The sequence below is a fragment of the Danio rerio genome, chromosome 13, assembly GCF_052040795.2.
Source record: "Danio rerio strain M-AB ecotype USA chromosome 13, GRCz13ab, whole genome shotgun sequence".
NCBI lineage: Eukaryota > Metazoa > Chordata > Actinopteri > Cypriniformes > Danionidae > Danio > Danio rerio.
Genome location: NC_141033.1, coordinates 29,969,839 through 29,993,981, shown reverse-complemented (window position 1 = coordinate 29,993,981; position 24,143 = coordinate 29,969,839). Strand labels below are relative to the sequence as shown.

Below are 24,143 nucleotides of genomic sequence, written 5' to 3'. Positions count from 1 at the left end.
ATAATATATAGTATATAGCATATCATTATCGTATACTATCATATAAGGTTATATAAGATGGCAATTTACCCAATAATTAAATGCCTTTAATAGCCAAAGGTATTTAATAGTCAAACTTGTAGAAAAAAGTCTGAACTGCTCTTTTGGTTGTGTACTGGTATTGAGAATTGTCATTTTCAGAGGATATCGTTCAGCGACACATTAAAAATATGTCAAGACCTGTCTGAGTTTCTAAGTGAATCGTGTGTTTGCACATGATGCTGTAATGGTGCTTTTTGAGGAGAGCTGCCTCACCTGAACTTCATGGCAAGGATTTGTTCTTATGACTGGCTTGGCTGAATCAGGAACAGCAATGCACAGTGTTAAATGACGGTCCTAATTATTCATGACAGGCCTGCGTTCAGCCAGCCAGAGAAATGCGCCGGAATGCAGCAGACTGAAAAAAAAACATCTTTAATTTAGCACAGAGTAACACAAACATGCTCATTTCAAATGAATGACCATACAGTCAGCAGCCACACAGACATTTAATAATTACAAGCACACACGCTCACAAACAAACACATTCAGCATCTGGAGTGCAAGAAATACATGCACTTTCCCTTCAGTCTGTCTGCTGCCAGTCCATCATCTCTCTCACTTCGACACACTTGAACTTGAAATCAGGAGTTGAGAAGGTTAGAATGGTCCTGCTGTTCCAGTCAAGTTGTTTTTGTGATGTTAAGCATTAAGTAAGTTAGTCCAAGACTGACTAAAACACCCATCTGAATACAAATCAATCATTAGACTATGAAATTGCTGTCTGGCTTTCATATGATAACATTCAGACCCCTTTATAACCTGGCTCATTTGGTTGTGGTGTCATCACTCAACCGCAGTGGCTTTCATTAATGTTGGGGCTGCGCAGGGACATTGATTCCCACCTCCTGTAGTGTGTTATGAGTGTCATTAACCCTGGGCCATGTGAAGCTCTGGTCAGAGCTGTGAGTTGTGTTCTGTGGTCTGTTCCAGCTGCAGTGGAAACAGCAGCCAGTGTCCAGACCTTCCTGCTCAGACAGAGCAGAACCATTAGAGGCTCAAGCCAAATCAGAGCCAGATGTCCACAGGCTATTTGTACAAGCCATTCAATAACTCACGGAGCAGCCATTATAACTCAGGCTGTATTGTGTTGTGGACGCTGGATTACTCATATTATATTTTATATTAATCCAATGGAAAATGAATTATGGCATTCATCTCGTCAGGAACGCAAAGACTGAGTACTAAAGCAGCCAGCGCTCTGAATCACACTGGAGCATTCTCTTCTCTTCTCTTCTCTTCTCTTCTCTTCTCTTCTCTTCTCTTCTCTTCTCTTCTCTTCTCTTTTCTTCTCTTCTCCTCTCCTTTCTTTTCTTCGCTTATCTTTTCCTCTCTTCTCCTCTCCTTTTTCTCTTCTCCTTTCTTCTCTTTGCTTCTCTTCTCTTCTCCTTCTCTTCGCTTATCTTTTCTTCTCTTCTCCTCTCCTTTTTCTCTTCTCCTTTCTTCTCTTCGCTTCTCTTTTCTTCTCTTCTCCTCTCCTTTTTCTCTTCTCCTTTCTTCTCTTCGCTTCTCTTTTCTTCTCTTCTCCTCTCCTCTCTTCTCCTCTTCTCATTTCTTCTATTTTCCTTTCTTCTCTTCTCCTTTTTCTCATCTCCTTTCTTTTCTTTTCTTCTCTTCTCCTTTCTGCTCTTCTCTTCTCCTTTCGTCTTAACTTTTCCTTTTGTCTTCCTTTTGTTTTACCTCCTCTTCATTTTCTCTTCTTCTTTCTTCTCGTCTCCTTTTTTCTCTTCTCTTCTCTTCCCTTCTCTTCTCTTCTCCCTTTATCTCTTTGCTTCTCCTTTTTCTCTTATTTTCTCATTTCTTCTCTTCTCTTCTCCTCTTTTTTCTCTTTTGTTTTCTTTTGTCTTCTCTTCTTTCTTCTCTTCTTCTTTTTTCTCATCTCTTTTCTTTTATTTTCTTTTCTTTTCCTCTATTCTGCTTTTCTCCTTCTCACATCTTAACTTTTCCTTTGCCCTCCTTTTCTTTTTCCTGCTCTTTATTTTCTCTTTTCCTTTCTTCTCATCTCCCTTTTCTCTTCTCATTTTCTCTTCTTTGCTCCTTTTATCCAATTTTTTCTCTTTTCTTCTTCTCTTCTCCTCTTCTCCTCTTCTTTTCTCCTTTCATCTAATTTTTCTCTTCTCTTAACTTTCTCTTATCTTTCCCTTTTTTCTTTTTGCTTCTTCTTTTTTTCCTCTTCTCTTCTTTTCTCCTTTCATCTCATTTTGTCCTCTCTTCTTAACTTGTCCTTTATCTTCCTTTTCTTTTACCTGCTCATTTATTCTTCTCCTTCTCATATCTTTTTTCTCTTCTTTTCCTTTGTTCTCTTCTCCTTTCTTTTCTTCTCCTCCTCTTCTCTTCTCATTTCTTCTCATTTCTTCTCTTATGTTTTCCTTTGTTTTCTTCTCTTCTCATCTTCTCTTCTCTTTTGTTTTTCCCTCTTTTCTTCTTTTCTTGTCTCTTCTCATTTCTTCTCTTCTCCTTTGTTCTCATCTCTCTTTTTTATTTTCTTCTCTTCTCTTCTTTTCTATTCTCTTCTTAAGTATCTCAGTACTTCTTGCTAATTTTTGTTTCTGGTCATCAGATCACGTATCCCCTAATATAATTTTTTCCCTCTTTTTTCCACTTTATCTAATCTCCACTCTTTTTCAACCCCTATGTTTTTATTAAGCCTTAATAAATGTTGTTGTTTAGTATCGGCTGATCATGTGTGTGTAATAGACAGCAATACCGCCCTCTACTGTGTCATTTTTTGTCAAAGTTCACACACTGCAGGTGGCCTGGCTCATGGGGAAATAAATGGAATTCCTGTTCCAAACATGTCATCATTGTCTGCCTGAATGCTCCTCAAACCTCTCAGAGTCTGCGTCAAATACAACATGATCTCAGACACAGTTTCACAGACACACACAGGCAAGCAGAAACAGGTGTGCATCACATTAGGTGCTACTGTAATCTTTCCCTCCTTTTTTTCTTTTTCTCTCTCTCTCTCTGTTGCAGTGTAAAGACTGAACTGCAATTTGACATTTGCATACATACACATTTACACGCAGATCCCTGAGTTAGTAGGTGGTGCAGTGTTTTGTCTTGCGGGTGGAAAGAGGTCCCTGGGGTTCATAGTTATGTGTGCACATACAGTCCAAACGTATTTTGTAAACTGGAACTAAATAGTAAATTAAATGTTTTAGTATATTGAAGGTTTTTAAGGTCCTGTGAAATGAAAAAAAAACATAGATGTTAGTTTTAGTCTGTTAGTTTTAAGGATTTCTGTTAGCTGTGTGTTCCAAAACAGTAACAAATTCCACATTTAGAAAATATAAAAGAGATCCATCCATCCATACATAGCTTGCAGTTTGTCACTCCTGCTTCCACAATTTTTTTATTTCACACTTCAGTTTCTCATCAAATCATGACCTATCAAGTGCTCTATCTGACATGTCCCACTCCCTTCAAGACACTTCTTATTTGTTTTTCATTTTTTGTTTTTCGAGCTCAACCATGCTTACTGGCAGACCTGTGATAAAAACAGAACATATTTAGCTGTTTTTTTAAAAGAGGAAGAGCTACTTGATGCCCTTTCCCTTAATAATTTTTCAGTTGAGATTACGTCAAACATTGAATAAAGGATCCACATTTTAAAGGTTTGGGTTAATTAGCTCTGAGCAAGGGCAACAAATATGCATTGTTACAGTTTTGGTCTCTTGTCAAAATCATTTAAAACAAACCAAAATGCAGTCATGTGACAACATAGACATCACTTGTTTCCCCAAATGTGTCATTCAACATATTGTATTTCCTAAAGGATTTTTTGATTGGTCAGAACAAACATTTGTGAATAGTCCTACAGTACTCCAAAAAGTAAACAAAGAGATGAGGAAAAGATGTTTTAATGGACTGCAAGTGATAAAGGTGCATCACAAGTCAGAGGTTTATCTATGAGCTACCATGGATTTCAACACTGTAAACAAATACTTTCCCTTATCAAGTACACAATGCAGCTGACTATTACAGCTGGTTTAGCCCAAACATGTGAATTTTTGCAGTTGGGTCTCTTTGAGTTTTTGAATCATGTTCTTGATACAAACAATCTTCTTGAAAGAGAACTGAACCTACCTTTTCAAGCAAGTCTCTGTATGCTTGTTTGGTCCACTTTTTGTGTGTATTTTCAAGTGTGATTGCTGCATTCATAACTGGCCAAATGAAATGCCCCAAATAGGAAAATGAATTCTAGTGCAGTTCAATTGCAGTAAATGAGGCAGGTGTAAAAACACCCTTAAGTGTTGGTAAAGGGAATCAAACTAGATTTCCGCTACATGTGGGGACATACAGAGGAACGAAATGTTGTGTCTTGCAGGACAACAATGCTACATAAATTATGATAAAAACACAACACTGGACATGAGCTATTTAAAAATCTAACTAGCATACAGTATACTGTAAGATATGTGACTTTTTGGATTGGATTTGGATGTGAAGTGACTTATTGGACTGTTTGATTGTTTTTCATTATTTTTTGTACTAAAATTATTGTAAGGATGATATTATTTTAATGAAAACTATGTAAAATATAAGGGTTTGGTCTCTCTTAGCAGATACTTTCTGAGAGCATATACACTGCTCTGATTTGATCTCAAATTGCAGGAAAAAATAATAAAAAGTGCATCTTCTTGACATTTCAACATCAAATAAACTCTTACAGGCCTCAGCTTCATCTAGAGCATTTGAAGGTCAGAGTTCATATTTATGCATTGTAATTATTGAAATTCTGCAGACCTTTAAAGTGTGTTACAGCAGCATCACACACTACAAACAGGGTATCCGCAAGCTCTTAAAAAGTCTTAAATGACTGAAATATAGCCCTGTAGATCTAAAATCTTTTTGAACGGGTCTTAATTTTGCTTTATTTATGTAAAGCTACCCAGTTGATCCAACACACATCCAATCAATTCAACTCAATTCAAAATTGCTTTATTGGCATAAGTGTAAATGATACAATATTACCAAAGCTTAAAATAGGAGGACAACTCTAAAACTACAATAAAATAAAAGAATAGAAACTAAATATCATAATAATTTAAACTTAAATGTAAGAAATAAAAGCAGTTGAACATTTCAAACCACAGTGTTTAACATATAAACACACACACATAAAAATGGTCACTGTGGTAGACAGTAGGGAAGCATACAGTAATACACACATTACACATACATATAAATAAGTTTATCTACTGTCTTGCAGGCTGTGGCACATCCACACATACTGTATCTGGCAGCCTGTGCTACTGTGTGTCCCTCTCCTGGAATAATTTTACTTTGTTCCTGCTCAGTCATATTTCCAGTCTCCAACAATTACATCTGAATAAATCATTAAGAGCAGTCTGTTATGCAAACGTTTAGTTTTTAAAGAGTTTTTTATGTTGTTACTTATGTTAGATATGTTGCAAAACGTATATATATATATATATATATATATATATATATATATATATATATATATATATATATATATATATATATATATATATATATAAACAAACTAGGGTTTGCTTGTTTTGACATTATTTAAAATATGTGAAATTAGAACTAAGAAATAACTAATTAGAAATATAGGCAAATCATAATAGATAGGGCAAGTACTTTTTTTCCTTATGGACCATTAAAACATTTTAGCGTTTAGCCATATAAGTCTGAAATTTCATTCATTATGGTCTTAGAAAGATCTTAAAAGTCTTAAATTTGACTTTATGAAACCAGCAAAAACCCTGTAAGAAAGTAGTGCAAAGTAGATGCATCTTTACTATTGTTTTCAGACATTTGGAGCTGAACGAATGTTTTGTGTTTCTGCTGCCATTGGATTACAGTAATGATTAAAGCAGAAGTCTTATTTTGTGTGTGTGTGTGTGTGTGTGTGTGTGTGTGTGTGTGTGTGTGTGTGTGTGTGTGTGTGTGTGTGTGTGTGTGTGTGTGTGTGTGTGTGTGTGTGTGTGTGTGTGTGTGTGTGTGTGTGTGTGTGCATTTTGAATGCATGCTTAAATGCAATAAACATGCTGTAGTTGAGTAGCATGACACCAGTTTGAGTGTTATGGTTGTGGTGTGCTGTACCACCAGGATATGGAAAGTGCTATATCCTGCAATGACTCATAAACTCTGTCACGATCCAGTCTTTGGGGATTGTAATACTATGGAGTGTTATGAGATTCACAGAAGCCCTCACACTAACTGAAAGAGTCTGGCCTGTGTGGGTGTGCATGTGTTGGCCAAGCACTAAAAGGGTGAGGAGTAGGTCAGACAGGCTGTCTCATAGACACGAAAAAGAGAGAAAAAGAAAGACAGAGAAACAGGTGAGGGCTGTCAGCAGAAAACATCTGTTAACAGAGTTGCGCACAAATCCCACAACTGCTTTGTTATTGATCACAGACATGGATACATAGCCAGTTATATAAACACCCTTCAAGCTTACTTTATATTTCATCTGCAATTTGGAGAGTTTGATGCTCAGTCCAGGCCTTTATACCTTTGTGCTCCTGCATTAATATTAATAGAGTGGTCTTTCAAAAGTGTGAAATGGAGAGATGTTAGATACTTTAAGGTAATGTAAGCAAAGTGAATGCTTAGTAAATAAAAATGTTCACTTCTCACTGTCTCTCCAAACTTAAAAAAGTATATATATATATATATATATATATATATATATATATATATATATATATATATATATATATATATATATATATATATATGTAATTTATTTCTCCTGGAAAAATCCCAATTTCACACCCACTGATTTTTGGTACAGTCCATAACACCCCTGGATCGCCGGCTTTGGTATAGTATCTGATTGCAGCAGTTGCCCAAAACCCGTTGTATAGTATCGTTACTTAGCTGTGTTATTCAGACACCTCACCCCCGACACCCACACATTGGTTAGTTTGTTTACCTTTTATTTACTCCCAAATTTATTTTAAAAGTGCAGTAGGTGATTTGCCAAAAAATCATACCTGCCAACACTCCTGTTTTTTTCCGAGAGTGTCCAATATTTTAGACCTATCTCCTGCCACCCTCCCGTTTTGTTATTTGTCCTGGAAAAATCCCGTAATTTCACACCCACCGGTTTTTGGTACAGTCTATACACCCCCGGATCGCAGACATTAGTATAGTGTCCGATCGCAGCAGTTGCCCAAGTGCATTGTACCGTTACTTAGCTGTGTTATTCAGACACCTCACCCCTGACAACTACACATCACCACCACCCCCCGATCTCCCGGATTTTTTAGAGACAAATGTTGGCAGTGATGGCCAAAATGCTAACCGGTTAGCATAATATATTAATATTGTGTATCATAATACACATTAAAGATGACGGCAGACAACCCACAAGATCATGTCATTAACCAGTCAGAAAATTTTACAGTACTTTATAATATAAACCATATAGGGGCTGCGTCACAGGTTGTCATTATTCAAAAATGAACCAATGGGAATATAAAAGCAACTTCACCTCTGTAAAGCAGGCTAGGTATACATTTTAACTGGATAAACATTTTGTAGTCTTATGCTTTACCCAGAATATAAAAATATGTACATATAAAAACATTCAGATCATGTACCTTAATAAATACAATTAGAATGTGAAAAGACCTTCAACCAGCACAACAAAAAATTCTTCTGAAGACAATCACCTACTGCACCTCCTTTATAGTGAATATACTAATTTACTGTATGTTGGTTTATGTTCAGTTAAATGCTGTTTTTAAGAAAGTTTACTGATTAAATGCAGTAAAAGGCTACTGAAAGACTGTGCTAAAAGTCTATTAAATTTTATTAATTGTCCTGTGCAAATTAAGAGTCAGTATCATAATATACCTCACTCGCATGTAAACATGTAGACATGGTCAAGATGATCTGTTTAGTTTCGAGGTTCAAACTGAGCATCAGAATATGGAAGAAATCAGATTTTATTATAATGTGGCATAACTGTTGGCTGGTTTTGGTATTTGAGAAACTGCTGGTTGTGAATTAATGGTGTGAAGGATATTTTCTTGGCGGTTTTTGTGCCTCTTATTTCCAACTGAGCGTTGTTAAAACACCACAGACAGCCTGAGTATTATTGCTGACCGTGTCCATCCCTTTATGACCACAGTACTGAATCTCACAATAGCTACATCAAGCCGGATAGCAGGCCATGTCATGCTCAAACTGGTTTATTAAACATGACAATGAGTAAACTATATTGAAATAGCCTCTACAGTCTGATCTAGATCTGAGCACCATTTGGATGAATCATAGATTATTTTTAAAAAATCGACAGCAACTGTGGGATGCTGCCATATCAGTATGTCAATTCAATCTTTGAGAAATGTTTCCAGCACCTTGTTAAATCTATGTCATGAAGACCTAAAGGGTAATGTTATTATGTTATTAATTACCCACCATGATGTTGTTCGAAACCTCTGAGACCTCCACTTGTCTTTGGAATACAAATTAAGATATTTAAGATGAAATGTGAGAGCTCCCTGACCCGTCATAGACAGTAACGGTCCCGACTCATTTTAAGTGCAGAACAATACACTCAAAACAGACCATATACCTTTAACCAGAATAATATTAAGCTACGAGAATAATTTTGTGCTCACATTAAACAAAAATGACTACTTTACAGTTTTTTTCTACTCAATATAGGGTGTCTGTTCATGAGAGTGCTGTGATCTTTACGAAATTCATGCTTGATTGCACTACTGAACAATGCTCATGAATGAGCACACATTGAGTAGAACAAACTGTTGAAGAAAGTAATTATTTTTGTTTTATGTGCGCACAAAATTATTAACTTAGATTTATAATATACAAATTGAACCACTGCAGAAACATGGCTGTTTTGAACAGACCACATCATGTTTTTTGATACTTTCTGAACTTTCTGGTTGGGACCATTGTTGTCTGTAAACCCTATTAGTTGAGACTACTCAAATAATTTGAGGAAAGGGATTCCTTCAGTTTGTTTAAGTAAAGGAAAATTGACAACTCGGTTAATGGAGTTGACCAAATGTGGTCTCTTCATTCAATAAACAATAACTTAAATGTTTAAGTACAGATAACTTAAAATGGCTAATAGATTAAACTTCCAATTTTTTTTAGCTTTTATATTTGTTACTTACTTACTTCCAAGGCTGTTTATATTGAAGTTGATGTTTAGCCGCACCATGTTGGAGTTTCATAACATCAAATTTTTACGAGGTGGGTCGTTAGCCCAACGTTCAACCCCCAACCTGGAGGACCTTGTGTTATATAACAAATATTAACCAATCAACATGGCTGTCAAGGCAGAATTTCAAGCGCAACCAGTCATTTTAAACAGAGACATGGTAAGTAATTTAAAGAAATTAAAATATTAATTTTGGAGAACCTAAAATATTATTTAAAAGTTTTTTGTTACCTAATGGGTAAGTTAAACACAACTGTTTAAGGTTTGATGCAGGTTTGAAATAATAATAATAATTTATTAACAGTGTGGAGGATGAGGGAGCTCTCATATTTTATCCAAAATACCTTAATCTGTGTTCTGATGATGAAATAAGGTCTCAGGGGGTTGAAACAACAGGGTTAGTAAAAAATAAAGAATTTTCATTTTAGAGTGAACTAACCCTTTAAACTGAAGACCTATAAACTACAGTTAAACCAAAAAACAAATATTCAGACTGTGTCAAAATTTCTCAAATTATCACAATTTATTTCTGTAGATTAAACAAATGGTTATTTGCAGTTACACTGTCTTAGAAAATATAAAATAACATGATAATGTCAGATAAATTTGTTAGCACGGTACAGTAGCCTGTTCATTCAGTTGTTATTAGTATGACAATATTTGCACAACTAGCAATACTTTGTTGGTGTGAACCTCAAAGACGTCATGCCATCTCTTTGGAATGCTGCTTTCAACCAGGTTAATGCAAAACTGATCATTTGTTTTACTCACTACATCAACTTCATCACTTTCTTTTGGTTTTTATTCCACCGAGAAGTGAAAAATCAAGGATCAATGTGTATAATAACTCATAAGCAATAGGCTGAACAATAGTGTCCTGCACCCTCTAGTAAAAAAACATCCACAATTATATCTGGTGTCTAACTAATTTTTGTTCTGACTACTGTTTTGGTGAAGGAAAACAACCTTAATTGGATTTCTGGAAGCAAAGAAGGAATAATTCACAAAAGGATTCAATGAAATTTAAGTAGTGTCCTACACCCGCTAATAAAAAAAATAAATAAATAAATCCAAAAATATATCTGGTTTCTAAAGTCATTTTTGTTCTGTCTGCATGTACTACTTTCACTGGACAGATGCGATGGTTTTGTTTACATTGTCATTTTTTGGTGCAGGAAACTAACTTTAATTGGACATCTGGAAGGAAAGAAATAATAATTTACAAAATGATAGAATAAAATAAGAGGGAGGCAGATGTGAAAGGTGAAACACAGAAGATGGCCATGAATGCAAAAAACAGACATTCAGAGACAATGTGTTTACTGGAAACATAAGAGCAGTAGTTGCTGGAAGACCCAGCAGTGTCTGCTAGTTCACTCAGACACACAACCGCATACAACTGCACGTCTCACACAGCTGCATCTGCTTCTGAAAACCAATAGTCCATCTCTGTTCTCAACCACCTCAGGCCAATGTTCTTAATGGGCTGTTTATACAGAGTGAGAGCAGGAGAGAGAAAAAAATGCTAAAGATACGGCATTGTGCACCAGGAGAAAGCATGTACTGTATGTTCCTATACTGTAACTATTTGTCAGTCAGAATAGCAGAGAGCCAAAGTGTGTGCTAGTGCATAGTAATACAAGACACACATTCATCATTAGCACAGCTTTAATGACGCTAAAAGTGATGATTTGTTTGGGAAGTTCCTTGTGTTTATCGTTCAGGTACTCCACCGGCTGTTATGTTTACTGAAAGATCTGCAGAAAAGCTCCAGCGGGTTTGATTTCAATCTAATGACCTTCTGAAAGCTCTCAGATTTAGTAGTCCATTCGGAGGATTTGTTAAGGTACTTTCACATCAGAACAAAGACACTTTCAGCTTGCAGTCGCTCAGGTGAAGTCACACAGGACAGGATACAGTTACTAATGCTTTTTTCTTCTTTTTTTTTTGTTTTCTGGCAGGTTCACATTGGTCTTTGGCTGTCTGGTTCTGTCTGTGTTCTCCACCATCCCGGCTCACATGGACCTCTCCAATCACTGTCTCCTAATACTGGTGAGGCACCGCAAGCCTAATACTACCCCCTGAAGGCTTTACAGTTGTTGTTTACAATCCATTTCCCCTCTATAATGATGTTTCAGAGTAAAATTATATGAAAAAAATGTGTAAATACTGTAAGAAGTAAGGCAAAAGTTAACTGTGGGAAAAGTATGGCATAATGTACATTTTGTCGGTTGTTGTAGCAAAATATACTGTTAAAAAATGAATCAGAATATTGACGTGAAATGAAGCAGTCTATTTTGTAAGTGTCTGGATTAAGGCTGCACAATATGTATAGTTTCAACATCGATATCGCAATGTGCACATCTGCAATAGTCATATCACAGGATCTGCAATGCCGAATCAAGATTATAGTTGATTTTGTTTCTGTTTTTAAGGCCTGTAAAGCATTTAAAGCATTTATACACAAGGAATTTTGTTTTAACTTTAAGAAACATTAATTGCATTTAAGTATATACACACAATGGAAACTACACTTTATTTTACATTTGATACTGCTAGGCTCCCAGAATTTTTTTTTTATTGTTTTTTCCTTTATATCTTTAATCTACTGTATTTATCAGTACTTTTGATTGGTTTAGTATATTTAATGCAGACGCACTCTACAAAATCATCTTGATTAGTGTAAAATCAATGTAAATTCTTTCCAAATTTAATCTGGTGAAATTATATACAATATCGCAATATGTATTGCGCAAAATTAAGTCAGTTTTTTTCCAATTTTGTGCAGCCCTAGTCTAAATGTACATACACTATCAGACAAAAGTTTGGGGTCAGTATGATTTTTAAATGTTTTAAAATAAGCTTATCCTGCTCACCAAGACTGCAATTATTTAATTAAAAATACAGTACAAATTGTGAAACTGTGTAATGTTATTGCACTGTAAAATAAAGGCTCAACAGTAGTTCATAATTTAATTTAACCGTTTATTCCAGTGATTTTAAAGATGAATTTTCAGCTTTATTATTCTAGACTTCAGAGTCCCATGATCCTTCAGAAATCACTTTAATATTAATTATTATTATTATTATTATTAATGCTAATAGTAATAAATGACTGGAGTAATAATTTCATTTGACTACATACTATAAGAAAGCAGTAATTTAAACTTTTAATAAATATTTAACAATTTAACATTTTCTTTTTCACATTTAATAAATGATGAACAGAATAATTTTCTTAAAAAAAAACATGAAAAAAACTGACCCAAACTTTTGTCTTGTAGTGTACATTGTCCTGCTAGTTGCATTGCTATTTTCCAAATAATTTTGAAATTAAATATTAATATAAGTTATAATATTTTATTTGCTAGCTAAATACAAAGCTTCCAAGAAGAAGATAGCTTTTAGAGAGACGAGTAAACTAGTTTAAAACTTTTTTCTGTTCAAAATGAACAGATCTGATTAAGTGTAAGAATACATCATGATTTTTTTTTTTTTTATGTAAATCCATACATGAGCCTATGATAAGCAAGGGTTAATCAACAAATTGCCATGTGCTCAAGTATTTTAAATGCATAATTTGGAGACAGGCGTCACGGTGGCACAGTGGGTAGCACAATCGCCTCACAGCTAGAAGGTTGCTGGTTTATGCCCCGGCTGGGTCAGTTGGTATTTCTGTGTGGAGTTTGCATGTTCTCTCCATGTTTGTGTGGGTTTTCTCCGGGTTCTTTGGTTTCCCCCACAAGTTCAAAAGACATGTGATATAGGTGAATTGGGTAAGCTAAAATTGTCCATAGTGTATTTGTGTGAATGAGTGTGTATGGGTGCTTCCCAGTGATTGGTTGCAGCTGGAGGGGCATCCGCTGCGTAAAACATATGCTGTATAAGTTGGCGGTTCATTCCGCTGTGGCGACCCCAGATTAATAAAGGGACTGAGCTGAAAAGCAAATGAATAAATGAACGAATTAATGTTGTGGAACAAAAAATCCTCCGACATTAAGTGGAGGGTGGTTGCCTCTGTGCAGTGCATTTAAAATTCTTTAAAGCACGGCAATCTATTCATTATCCTGCTTATTCTGTGGTCATTTGCGAAGTTACAGACAAGTAAAACCAGTTTTGCTCTTGCATAATAATATTTGACTGAATTCTCATCGGTTATGACATGTAAGATCTCCTAGTCCCCACTTTAAATTAGTCACATGCATACCGAGACAGGTTGTGTGGGCATGAGAGATTGTTTGTGAGCATGTAAACAACATGGGCATACAATTTTAATAGCTCTTATTAACACGTGTTAGCTTCCTCCTCACAATTTTTCTGAGCATATATGTGAGTCGATTGATAAAAACCAGTTCCCCGGTGAAGCAAACGTCAATGTCCTCAAGATCACACAGAGGACTGAAGGCTCCAGCAATTGCCACTGGGTTGCTGCTCCTTCCAGCCAATCAGAATCAGGAATTTCAACAGACCATGAAATGAGTATTTATATTCTGACTCTTTTAGATCTGTCGGGTTGATTAATGGTGTGTAGTAACCCAGTTTCTGCATGATTCGTCATATCAATAAACCAAAAATTAGCTCCAGCTACAATGTTCTTCTGCAAGAAGAGTTTTATTTATTATTGGGATTAATGTCTTTAAAGAGCTTGATCATATAACTCAGTGGTTCCCAACCTTTTTCTTAGGGGCCCCCCCATGAGCATATACAAACATTGGAGCCCCCCAGCATTAAAATACACACTCACGCACACACATATGTACTATATATATAATGTATTCTATATCTATATGTATAGAAAATATAAATTAATCAGTTTTAACTTGTCTTGGCCTTCAAAAAAACCAAAATTTAGGTAGGCTTTGTCATACTGTTTAATCTTTTTCTTCGCCTCTGAAGAATCACTGCATTTACGTCTCTCTGCCGATTTTGTTTTTATTTTGCCTTTACGACACGTTGACAAGCACATTGCGTGAGTGAGCAAAATTTAAACAATTATTTGAAGTTATTTATTTTAATTATTTTTACTATTATGTTGGAATTTTAGGCATGTGTTTTGATTGATATATATATATATATATATATATATATATATATATTTTTTTTTTTTTTTTTTTTTTTTTTTGGTACTTAAAAATACATATATAATAGTAGGGCTGCTCGATTTTGGGATAAATCATAATCACGATTATTTTGGTCATAATTGTAATCACGATTATTCAAAACGATTATCAGTTAAAGTCAAAATTATTAGCGCTCCTGAGAATTTTTTTTTTATATAAATATTTCCCAAATTATGTTTAACAGAGCAAGGAATTTTAACAGTATTTCCTATAATATTTTTTCTTCTAGGCTAATTTGTTTTATTTTAGCTAGAATAAAAGCAGGTTTAAATATTTAATTTAAGGTCAATATTATTAGCCCCTTTAAGCAATAAATATTTTTGATTGTCTGCAGAAGAAACTACTGTTATACAATGACTTGCCTTGTTACCCTAATTAAGCCTTTGAACTGCACTTTAATCTGAATGCTTGTATTTTAAAAAATATCTAGTAAAATATTATGTGCTCTCATCATAGCAAACATAAAAGAAATCCGTTATTAGAAATACTATATTAAAACTATTATTTTTTAGAAAAAAAAAAAAAAAAACTTCTTTCCATGAAACAGAAATTGGGAGGAAAAGGGTTGCTAATATTTAGGAAGGCTAATAATTCTGACTTCAAGTGTATACATACAGTTATTTTCCACCCTGCAAAGGAAAGAGAAATAAATACAATAGAATAAAAATATTAAACAAACTGTGCTTTAAGCATCTTCACTGTAAGAAAAACACTTTAGCTACAGCAGTCCTTCAGTCAAGACTAGTGAGGGATTTTCTAGTTGTTTGATTAATCATAGAAACAGGCGGCAGCAAGAATATTTCTCGCTGTCTCTTTGGTTTCTCTTTCACGTGTATTTTGATTCTCAACTCGTTTGTTTATTACACAAATGAGGGTTAATATAAATAATCACTAAACACCGCGTTTTGACACCTATTTGACCATTAAAGTGCTCACGTTAATGACTTTAGATGTCTGCTTCTCAGACTGCGAATGAGACTGAATGCTGACCGGCCGCATGCTTCTGACTGAGTGTGCTTGCTGCACACACACATAAGCACGTGCTCGTTCACGCTTTCAAGAGCAACACGTGTACAACTAGAAAGGTGGCGGTATATGATGCAATAATCGTTTATCTCGATTAATGCTTTTTTATAGTCGTTTGAAATCGAAATCGGATTTTCGATTAATTGTACAGCCCTATATTATAGTGGAGCATTTTTATGCCTTTTTCTACCTCAACACTTATCCTCTCCCGCGCCCCCCTTGTGAACTCTGGCGCTCCAGGTTGGAAACCATTGATATAACTAACTGCTATAGTTACCATACTTGGACCTTTAGACCAAGATTGTAGGGTCACTGAAGGTAAATTTGAGTTTGTCTCTAAACAAGGAGTTACTTTCTAATCTGGTGTTACAAGACCTCTCGAAAAACTTTATTCACTTCCTCGCGTTAAAAGACAATTATGTGGATTAGACCATTTGATATGAGTTGTATTATGCGGAGCTGGTTTCATCCGTTCACTAAGATGTTTTGCTGGCTGATGGAACCTTCTCAGGTGACAACAGAAAGCAGCACGGTGCTTTTAGTGATTGAGCACCTCCGTCCCACCGGAATGCTGATGGAGCAGGCCAAGGTGTTCCTGTTTCAGTTAAAGAGGCTGCATTGAGAGACGTTGAGAGACTGTGTCCTGAAAGCAGGAGACGATGGCGTCAACCCCACTGGTGGGAAAGCAGGACCTACAGAGCCTCCAGTATCAGATAGTGCTCAGGATAAGCAAACAGTGTTGGGTCAAGCGGTGGGAAGCTCAGCTCATCTGTCACAGTAGATCAGGACAGGACAGTTTAAAAGCCTATTCCAGGCCTCTTGGCCCTGAGGGATGGGTAAACGTGAAATCTGACCTGTGAAAATGACCTGTGTCCATCAACAGCTGCATGGAGGAGGCGATTTTTAAACGGAAAAACAAAACTCTTGAGAAATACTGGAAAATTAGCATGCCATTAGTTTAGAAAATAGCAGCAGTTTCAATCACTGACCCTAAAACTCAAGATTTTTGAAAAAGTTAAGGATTTAATATTTATATTAAATATATTTATAATCAGCTTAACACATCAAGCAACTTATCATTTGTAGTATACAAGTATAAATGTATTTACTTGTACAATTTACGTGTACTTACTATAATTTTAGTAAACGTAAAAGAAGAAATAACCTGAAGTAATAGACAAATGATGTGTGTGGTAATGGGGTGGGAAAATAATAAGCTTGTGCTTCATCTCGCACCATTTCGAACCTATTTGAAATGTATTTTGTTTAAAGAATTGTTTTGTGTATGATTTTTTTTGTTCAAAATAAACAAATCAAATCAAATTATCCACAAGAGTTACACAACTATTTTGTTGATCAATTTTAGCATTGATGTTAGGAAATGTAAGAATGTCATACCATTTTGATTTCTAAATCAATAATCTTTACCAAAAAGAGTTAATGCAGAGTTCCAAACTATTTCTTCATGTTTTCCCAACACAAATAGATTAATAGACTTAATAAATTTTACAGATTTAAGTGGATTGAATATAAAACAATTAAGTTGACCCAAATCAAACCTTAAGAATAGCATTGTTTTAACTCATTTTAAATTCAATGGTTCACACTTAGAAATTGTTTGATAAATTTATTTATTTATTTATTTATCAGGATCCCCATTAGCCACTACCAAGGTAGTGGCTATTCTTCCTGGGGTCCATCGAACATAACACAAAATTACATTAATACACAACAACAAAGACTAATAAAAACATTAAAATACAAAATTCATACATAACATCCAAATCAAATATCTAGCTAAATGTTAGCAGGTTTGGCATGCTGTCCCGGGAGAGAACCCTGAGCTCGGAGATAATTGAGCTCAAGGCTCCCACTTGGTCGATTGAGCATGTAAGGGTTGTACGAGATAAGGTAGTTCTCAGGAGCTCCCCATGGTAAAGGAATAAAGCGGGAGAAGGGGTGGATGGGGGGTTTCTTCGGAAAACGAAGAAAATGGAGTAAGTTTTTGCTAGGCAACTTATAGAGAGTTTATACTATCATGAATGAATAAAAATTGTTTGAAAGTAACTTTATTAAATAAAGTTACTATGATTAGATATCTACTTTAAAATATTAGCTATTTATCATTATACAGTTTTGACTTTCTGTGGTCATTAAAAATCCCATGGCACTTCTTGTTAATCAGTAGGGGTTTAACCCCTGTGTCCTGGCCAAATTCCTTCCATCAGCCCTTACCCATCATGGCCTTCCAATTATCCCCATCCACTGAATTGGCTCTATCACTGTCTCTCCACTCCACCTATAGCTGGTGTGTGGTGAAGCACTAGCGTCATTGTCCTGTGGCTGCCATTGCATCATCCATGCGGATGCTGTACACTGCTGGTGGTGTAGAGAGACCCCCCTTATGATTGTAAAGTGCTTAGGGTGTAAGGACTTACATGATAAAGGCACTATATAAATACACAGTACTTACTTACTTTATCTAATATTATATTTTAGATATTTTTGGAAACTTCTAAAATATTTAGTTATTTATAATAGTTTTTATATTTCCTCTTTTTTTTGTAAGTATGATCCAAAATTGACTAAAACATGATGAATCCAAATTAATTATTTGAAACAGTTACAGTAGGATGCTGTTACAATTTAGTCAGCTCAGTGTGAAACATTATGTGGTTCACAAAGCAACTGGTAATGCAGACCTATGGTCCAAAACCCAAATCTGCTTGTGGAAAGATTTACAGATTGGTTGCACTGGAACTGTGTTTGATTTGTGTGAATATGAAAGCAAGTCAGACTTGTGTGCACTTGTTTAGAAAGTAAAATAACATACCCATACACTTTAGCCAATGACAGTGTCATTAGTTCAACAAAACACATGTAGGTGGTGACGGTTTGATGATTTAGCTGGGATGAGAGCTAAACTGAGCATACAGTGCATTGCAAGTGCAATCAAAGCAGAAAATGAATGACTCGCAATCAGCTTTCTTCTAAAAAAAATCAGTATGCAACTCACAAGCCTTTATGGGATGCACATCCACTACAATAATACCATTCCTTTCACTTTGTTCTACATAATAGCACCAAATGAATAAATTAGCTACATTCTGTTTTTTGTTATGTTTGTGATGACATAAGATGAACCCAAATTCAAGTATGTGTGAAACCAGACCAATTCTGCACAGTGTAAAAGACATGCTAGTTCATACATTTTGATTTGTTTATTTCACAGGCTCTTTAATATCCCAACAGCCGGTGTCAGCTGATACAAAAGCATTGAAGTTTTGAGTGTTTTTAAGCATTTAGTGAAAGTGTGATGTATCTGGAAGTGTAAGATCTGTGCGGACAGATGTTTTAATTAGGTAAAACCCTCTGTGAACTCAACTGGGGTTTATCTAACAGTGCAATTAGCAGGTGCAAAGATGGTGCCCATGATGAATTAGCTGAGAGGTTAATGATGTTACAGTAGCTAGAATCGTCCACTGGCAGTTAACCAATGTATTTTTGTGTATTTATACATCCAGTGTTTTTAATTGCTAAATATCCATGTCTAAATTTAAAGGGTACTGTATATTAAACAAAGCATATTTTGTGAGAGTTTTATTTAAATTTTCTATTGTACTGTTAAAAAGCACCCCTTTACTATTTTTCGTACATTTTTCAGTGACATACTTTGCTTTATCACCTTTTTTACCAACAGTTTCATTGGAAATATGAGCTTCAGCCTTCATTTTTTGTGATACCGCAGCAACATACTTGAACATACCTTTGACATTTCTAGATGAAATGAATGCTAGAGGGCAGTGTAACGTACTTCTGTTTACTTTCACACTAATGATATTTACAGGGACGTATTGTCAATGAATAAAGGATTATTTTTGTGCAGTTTTTTGCAAAACAGTGTATGATTTGTATGGACAATTTCTAGCATGGTCAGTTTGCTCAGTAGCTTACTTTTTGAATGATGTTGTATTCAATGTTGTACACAATGATTCTGAGCACTCTGGTTTAAGTTCAGTGATGTATGGTTCCTCAAAAGAGATGAAAGAAATGTAAAATCAGGGTAAAACTGTCTGGTCACAGCGCAGATTACTCTTACATTTGCTTTTGAAAGCACTGTTGGTTTGATTTACAGTAGGTCAGTGGTTCGCTAGGCCAGCGATTCTCAACCACGTTCCTGGAGGACCACCAGCTCTGCACATTTTCTTGTCTCCTTACACTGCGCTAGGTGATCTGTACAACAAGCCCTGACTTTTTATGGACAGGTACAAAAGTGGACTGTAACATACCATAGTGCATACCTCTAGTGCATATGTCATCTGAAACTTTCAATTTCGTAAAAATGTAGGCTGAGGCAGTTATTTCTGATTAGCCTGGACTGTTTTTTCCCCCTTGTTTTATGGGTAATGGTTCGTTCCAGAACCCTTTTCTCTCTAAATCCAACATTCAGAGAATCTGCTCTGCTTTGATTGGTCAGATGATCCAGTCTGTTGTGATTGCCATTATCTACCCATAATCTAACATGCTCAGTAAAGTACCTACATTTTAGCTCTGTACTGTTTCCTTAGCACTTATGATACAAACAGGTATAATGATATGAGCTCGATTTTTATTGGAAATGTCTTGCTTTACTTTTGTGGAGCAGAAAACAAAGTCTTCTCAAATTACCAACAGCTCAAATCAAACTCTTCCAGGCCTAAGCTGGAACAATATCACAGTAAAATCAAGCTCACTTTATGGGCAGGCATTAAAAACCGTTGACTGATAATATGCAAATGTATTATGCAAATAATTTCTGAATGGTCATTCAGGTGATTTAGAATCAATTCTTTCTTTTGTGAAACTGTAAATCCAATTGAGCTTTTAAACGTTGGACTCATCTGACATTGACAAACAGCTACATGACACATCACAAGAAAGGCAATTGTCAGAAACGCTTTAATGAAGTGAGGCGTCTGATGTTTGGATTTCTGATTTGCAGGAGTTTGTGATGATTGTTGTATTTGGTCTGGAGTACATCATCCGCATCTGGTCTGCTGGATGCTGCTGCCGGTACAGGGGATGGCAAGGACGACTGCGCTTCGCTAGAAAACCATTCTGTGTGATAGGTAAGATAAAAATATGTGTTTGTAGAGAGAGATGGATGTGCTGTGCTGGTTTTTGTGTTAACTGAACTGAATGGGAATCAATGACTGACTCAAACATTCTTAACCAACGAAAGATTTCTCTCTTAATTCCCTCTTCAGCAAAAACATGCAATAATGTACTAGTGAAAGATTACAGGCAATAAGTAACCAGTGCTATTTATATTTATTACACATATGGGGTATGTGGTATTGTGTTGTATGAGGGTAATTTAGGCTGAATGTATCAGTATATTGTGTGTGTGTGAGTGTGTGTGTGTCAAGCACTGAACCTCATCTTTATTCATTAAGAGTGCAAGTTCCATCAGAACCCCATCAGCGCTGTAACTAACTCTGAATTATGAAACACAGAAGAAAAAGAAAGAGTTTCCACTCCCAGCTTACCATATTTATTCAGCATGCCCCATTAAAAACTGTATAAAGACGTTTGCATACTGTGTCATGCACACCAGAGGACCTCTAATGAAGCTCACTGACTGTGTTTATTAACCGCAATCTCTAATATATGTTATCTCTTCAAATTAATAGAAACATCTTCATGTGGAACACCATAATTAGGTATTTGAGTGAATTAGTGCTGTCACGATACTGGAATTCGGTACAATCTGTACTGAAATTTTAAACACTTTCATTTCCCGCCAACATTTGTGATTGGTTGTTAAGATCATCAGTTTACCAAACTCACCGCTGTTGACTGAGTGTAAACAAATATACAGATGCTGGAGTGTTATAAAGCCACAAAGATCACTTGATTTGTCAGTGGATCACTATTATGTCAACTCATACTCATTTCAGCTGATCTTCATGGCTTTAAAATGCTCCAGTGTCCCTGCATCTGTGTTTACACTGATGATCTGCACAGCCAATTACAGTCATTTCTGTTGAGCATGTGAACACTGGCAAATAAGCATTGTTTAAGAATGGGCTCAACAGCGTTCAAATGTTAGCGAGACATGGACGTTTTTGAAATTTCTGTACAATGACAATACTAGAGAGAATAAAAAAGGAAAAATGTAACAGTTTAAATGATTTACTAATATTTGTATATTTACCTTTTTTCATCCTGTTAATCCACAGTTAATTAAATATAAAGTAACAATAATATAATAATAATAATAATAATTAACAATAATAATAATAATAATAATAGCAGCTAGAATAATAATATAGCTGTTATGAATCAAACGCTAAGAACAAACTTGCAGATCCACATGCAGTTTATTAATCAAGGTCGAGCAGGCAAGGGTTATAAACAGAAGCGAAATATCATAAGGGTAATCCAAAAATAATGGTCAATGTACAGGAGAGAGGTCAGACTAGGCGGCAATGGGACAAGACAAAAAACTAGGCAAGGATCAGAAACACCAAAAAACAAACCAGGAAAACGCTTCATAATAAACAAGACTCAGCAATGTATAAATGAATGTGAGGTATATTTATAGTCCTTGTAATCAGTGTAGATGGGAGTTGTAGTTCGTTCAGCAGTAATCTCCAATAGAGAAAACCCCACTGGTGATTGCAACAAACTACAGGAGGTAATCACTGGCAATCACAACAACAACAACAATAATAATAATAATAATAATATAACTGGTAAATATAAAATAAATTGGTAAAACACATTAAGGTTATAAAAATAAAGGTAAATAAAACTGCATATTTGTTTAATTATTAAAAAGCAGGACTTTTAACATGTTTTTAATCACTTTATAAATACATACTTATTTAATAACAATAACATATCTTATTGACCCCAACATATAATAATTATGAGCCTTTAATTATTACAACACATGCAACGAAATTGGACCACCCTCCGACCATACACAAGCATCATACATTTCAGAGGAAGACAGGTCAGTTGTGAGGTAGCATAGAAAAAAATAGGAAATAAGATACTTTGGGGGGGGAAAGAAGGTTTAAAAAATAATAATAATAAGTAAGTAGGACACATGGTGCGTCCCAAATAACATACTTTTGCACTATTCTACACTATTTTGTAGTATAAGTAGTTTAAGTAGTGCGATTACACTGAAAACGCTAAAAAAAAGTGCACTTTAATTACCCGGAGACGACGCAGTAGTGCAGTAGGTAGTGCTGTCACCTCACAGCAAGAAGGTCGCTGGTTCGAGTCTCAGCTGGGTCAGTTGGCATTTCTTTGTGGAGTTTGCATGTTCTCCCCGTGTTCGCGTGGGTTTCCTCCGAGTGCTCCGGTTTCCCCCACAAGTCCAAAGACATGCGGTACAGGTGAATTAGGTAAGCTTTATTAGCATTTGCTTTATTAATTACTTAAAATCACTTATCCAACCGGTAAAATGAAGTGTGGACAGTTAGACACTTCACAAACTCAACAACTGCATGTAGCAGAAGGGGCGCTACTTTATTTGTTTTGGATTGTGAAACCAATATTCATAGAGTGCTTATATCGCCTCCCGATGGTGAATGTGGTTATACTTATTTAGTATATTTAGGTATATTTAGGTATTATTTGGTAATTTGGTCATTCATTTTGCTGATTTGGCAACTATCAAACAACTTCTGGGAAACGATTATAATTTCTACTTAGTAAAAAAAACAGTGTTCCATTTGGGACAACACTACATTCATAAACTATGCTGTTGAGTGTGTAAGTGCATAAGTACATAGTGAATAGGAGCATAGTGTACAGTGTGCCATTTGGGAGGCAGCTCCAATCTGAGACCAGAGCTTAAAGTTATTTAATTATCATTCATTCATTTTCTTTTCGGCTTAGTCTCTTAATTAGTCAGGGGTCGCCACAGCGGAATGAACCACCAACCTATCCAGCATATGCTTTACACAGCGGATGCCCTTCCAGCTGCAACCCATCTCAGAGAAACACCCATACACTCCTATTCACATACATACAGTATGTACAATTTAGCTTAGTTAATTCATCTATAGCGCATGTCTTTGGACTGTGGGGGAAACCAGAGCACCCGGAGGAAACCCACTTGAACATGGGGAGAACATGTAAACTCGGAAATGCCAACTGACCCAGCCAAGGCTCGAACCAGCAACCTTCTTGCTGTAAGGCAACAGTACTAACCACTGGGTCATTGCATTGCCAGTTTTTTTATTTTGAAAATTAAAATTGAGTTGAGTTTATTTATACACAATGTTCCAAAGCAAATTCCAATCAAATTATGTTATGAAAGGAAAAGAAAATAGTGCCTTTCATGATTTTTGTGGTTACTCTATTGCTTATGATTTTGTGGACTTCCACATTTTAGTATGGCAAAAACCATAAATCTGCTGCGTTTATTCCCATCTGCTCATGTTGCTCAGTCTTCCACTTTCACCTTGCATCAACCTTCAATCGTTGTGCGATTCGGATTTCAAATAACAGACTTTTAGGAGGCCACCTTCAGCATGTGTGACACGAAAAACATTCTTATTTCAAACCTCAAGTGTAACGTTCAGTAGGAAAATATGATGGAGGTGATTTGAGTAAAGAACAATATTATCCCTGGTTAAGACACGCTGGCAGCTGGAGAAAGTTTTCAGTGTGATTAGATATGCTGTTCTGTGAGGCTGTGGTTCTCTGCTCTCTCTTGGCCATTCCTTCTGTCTCTGATC

At 35.7% G+C, this 24,143-nt stretch overlaps 1 protein-coding gene across 24 annotated transcripts in view; it reads left to right on the top strand.

The window, feature by feature from the left end:
* Positions 1 to 24,143, top strand: part of kcnq5a (potassium voltage-gated channel, KQT-like subfamily, member 5a) — a 248,828-nt gene that overhangs the window by 171,835 nt on the left and 52,850 nt on the right. For all 24 annotated transcript variants that reach the window (XM_087279455.1, XM_087279462.1, XM_087279464.1 and 21 more), the window contains 2 exons: positions 11,218 to 11,308; positions 20,384 to 20,510. In XM_087279455.1, the coding sequence (XP_087135581.1) occupies positions 11,218 to 11,308; positions 20,384 to 20,510 (218 nt within the window). The remainder of the gene's footprint in view (positions 1 to 11,217; positions 11,309 to 20,383; positions 20,511 to 24,143) is intronic.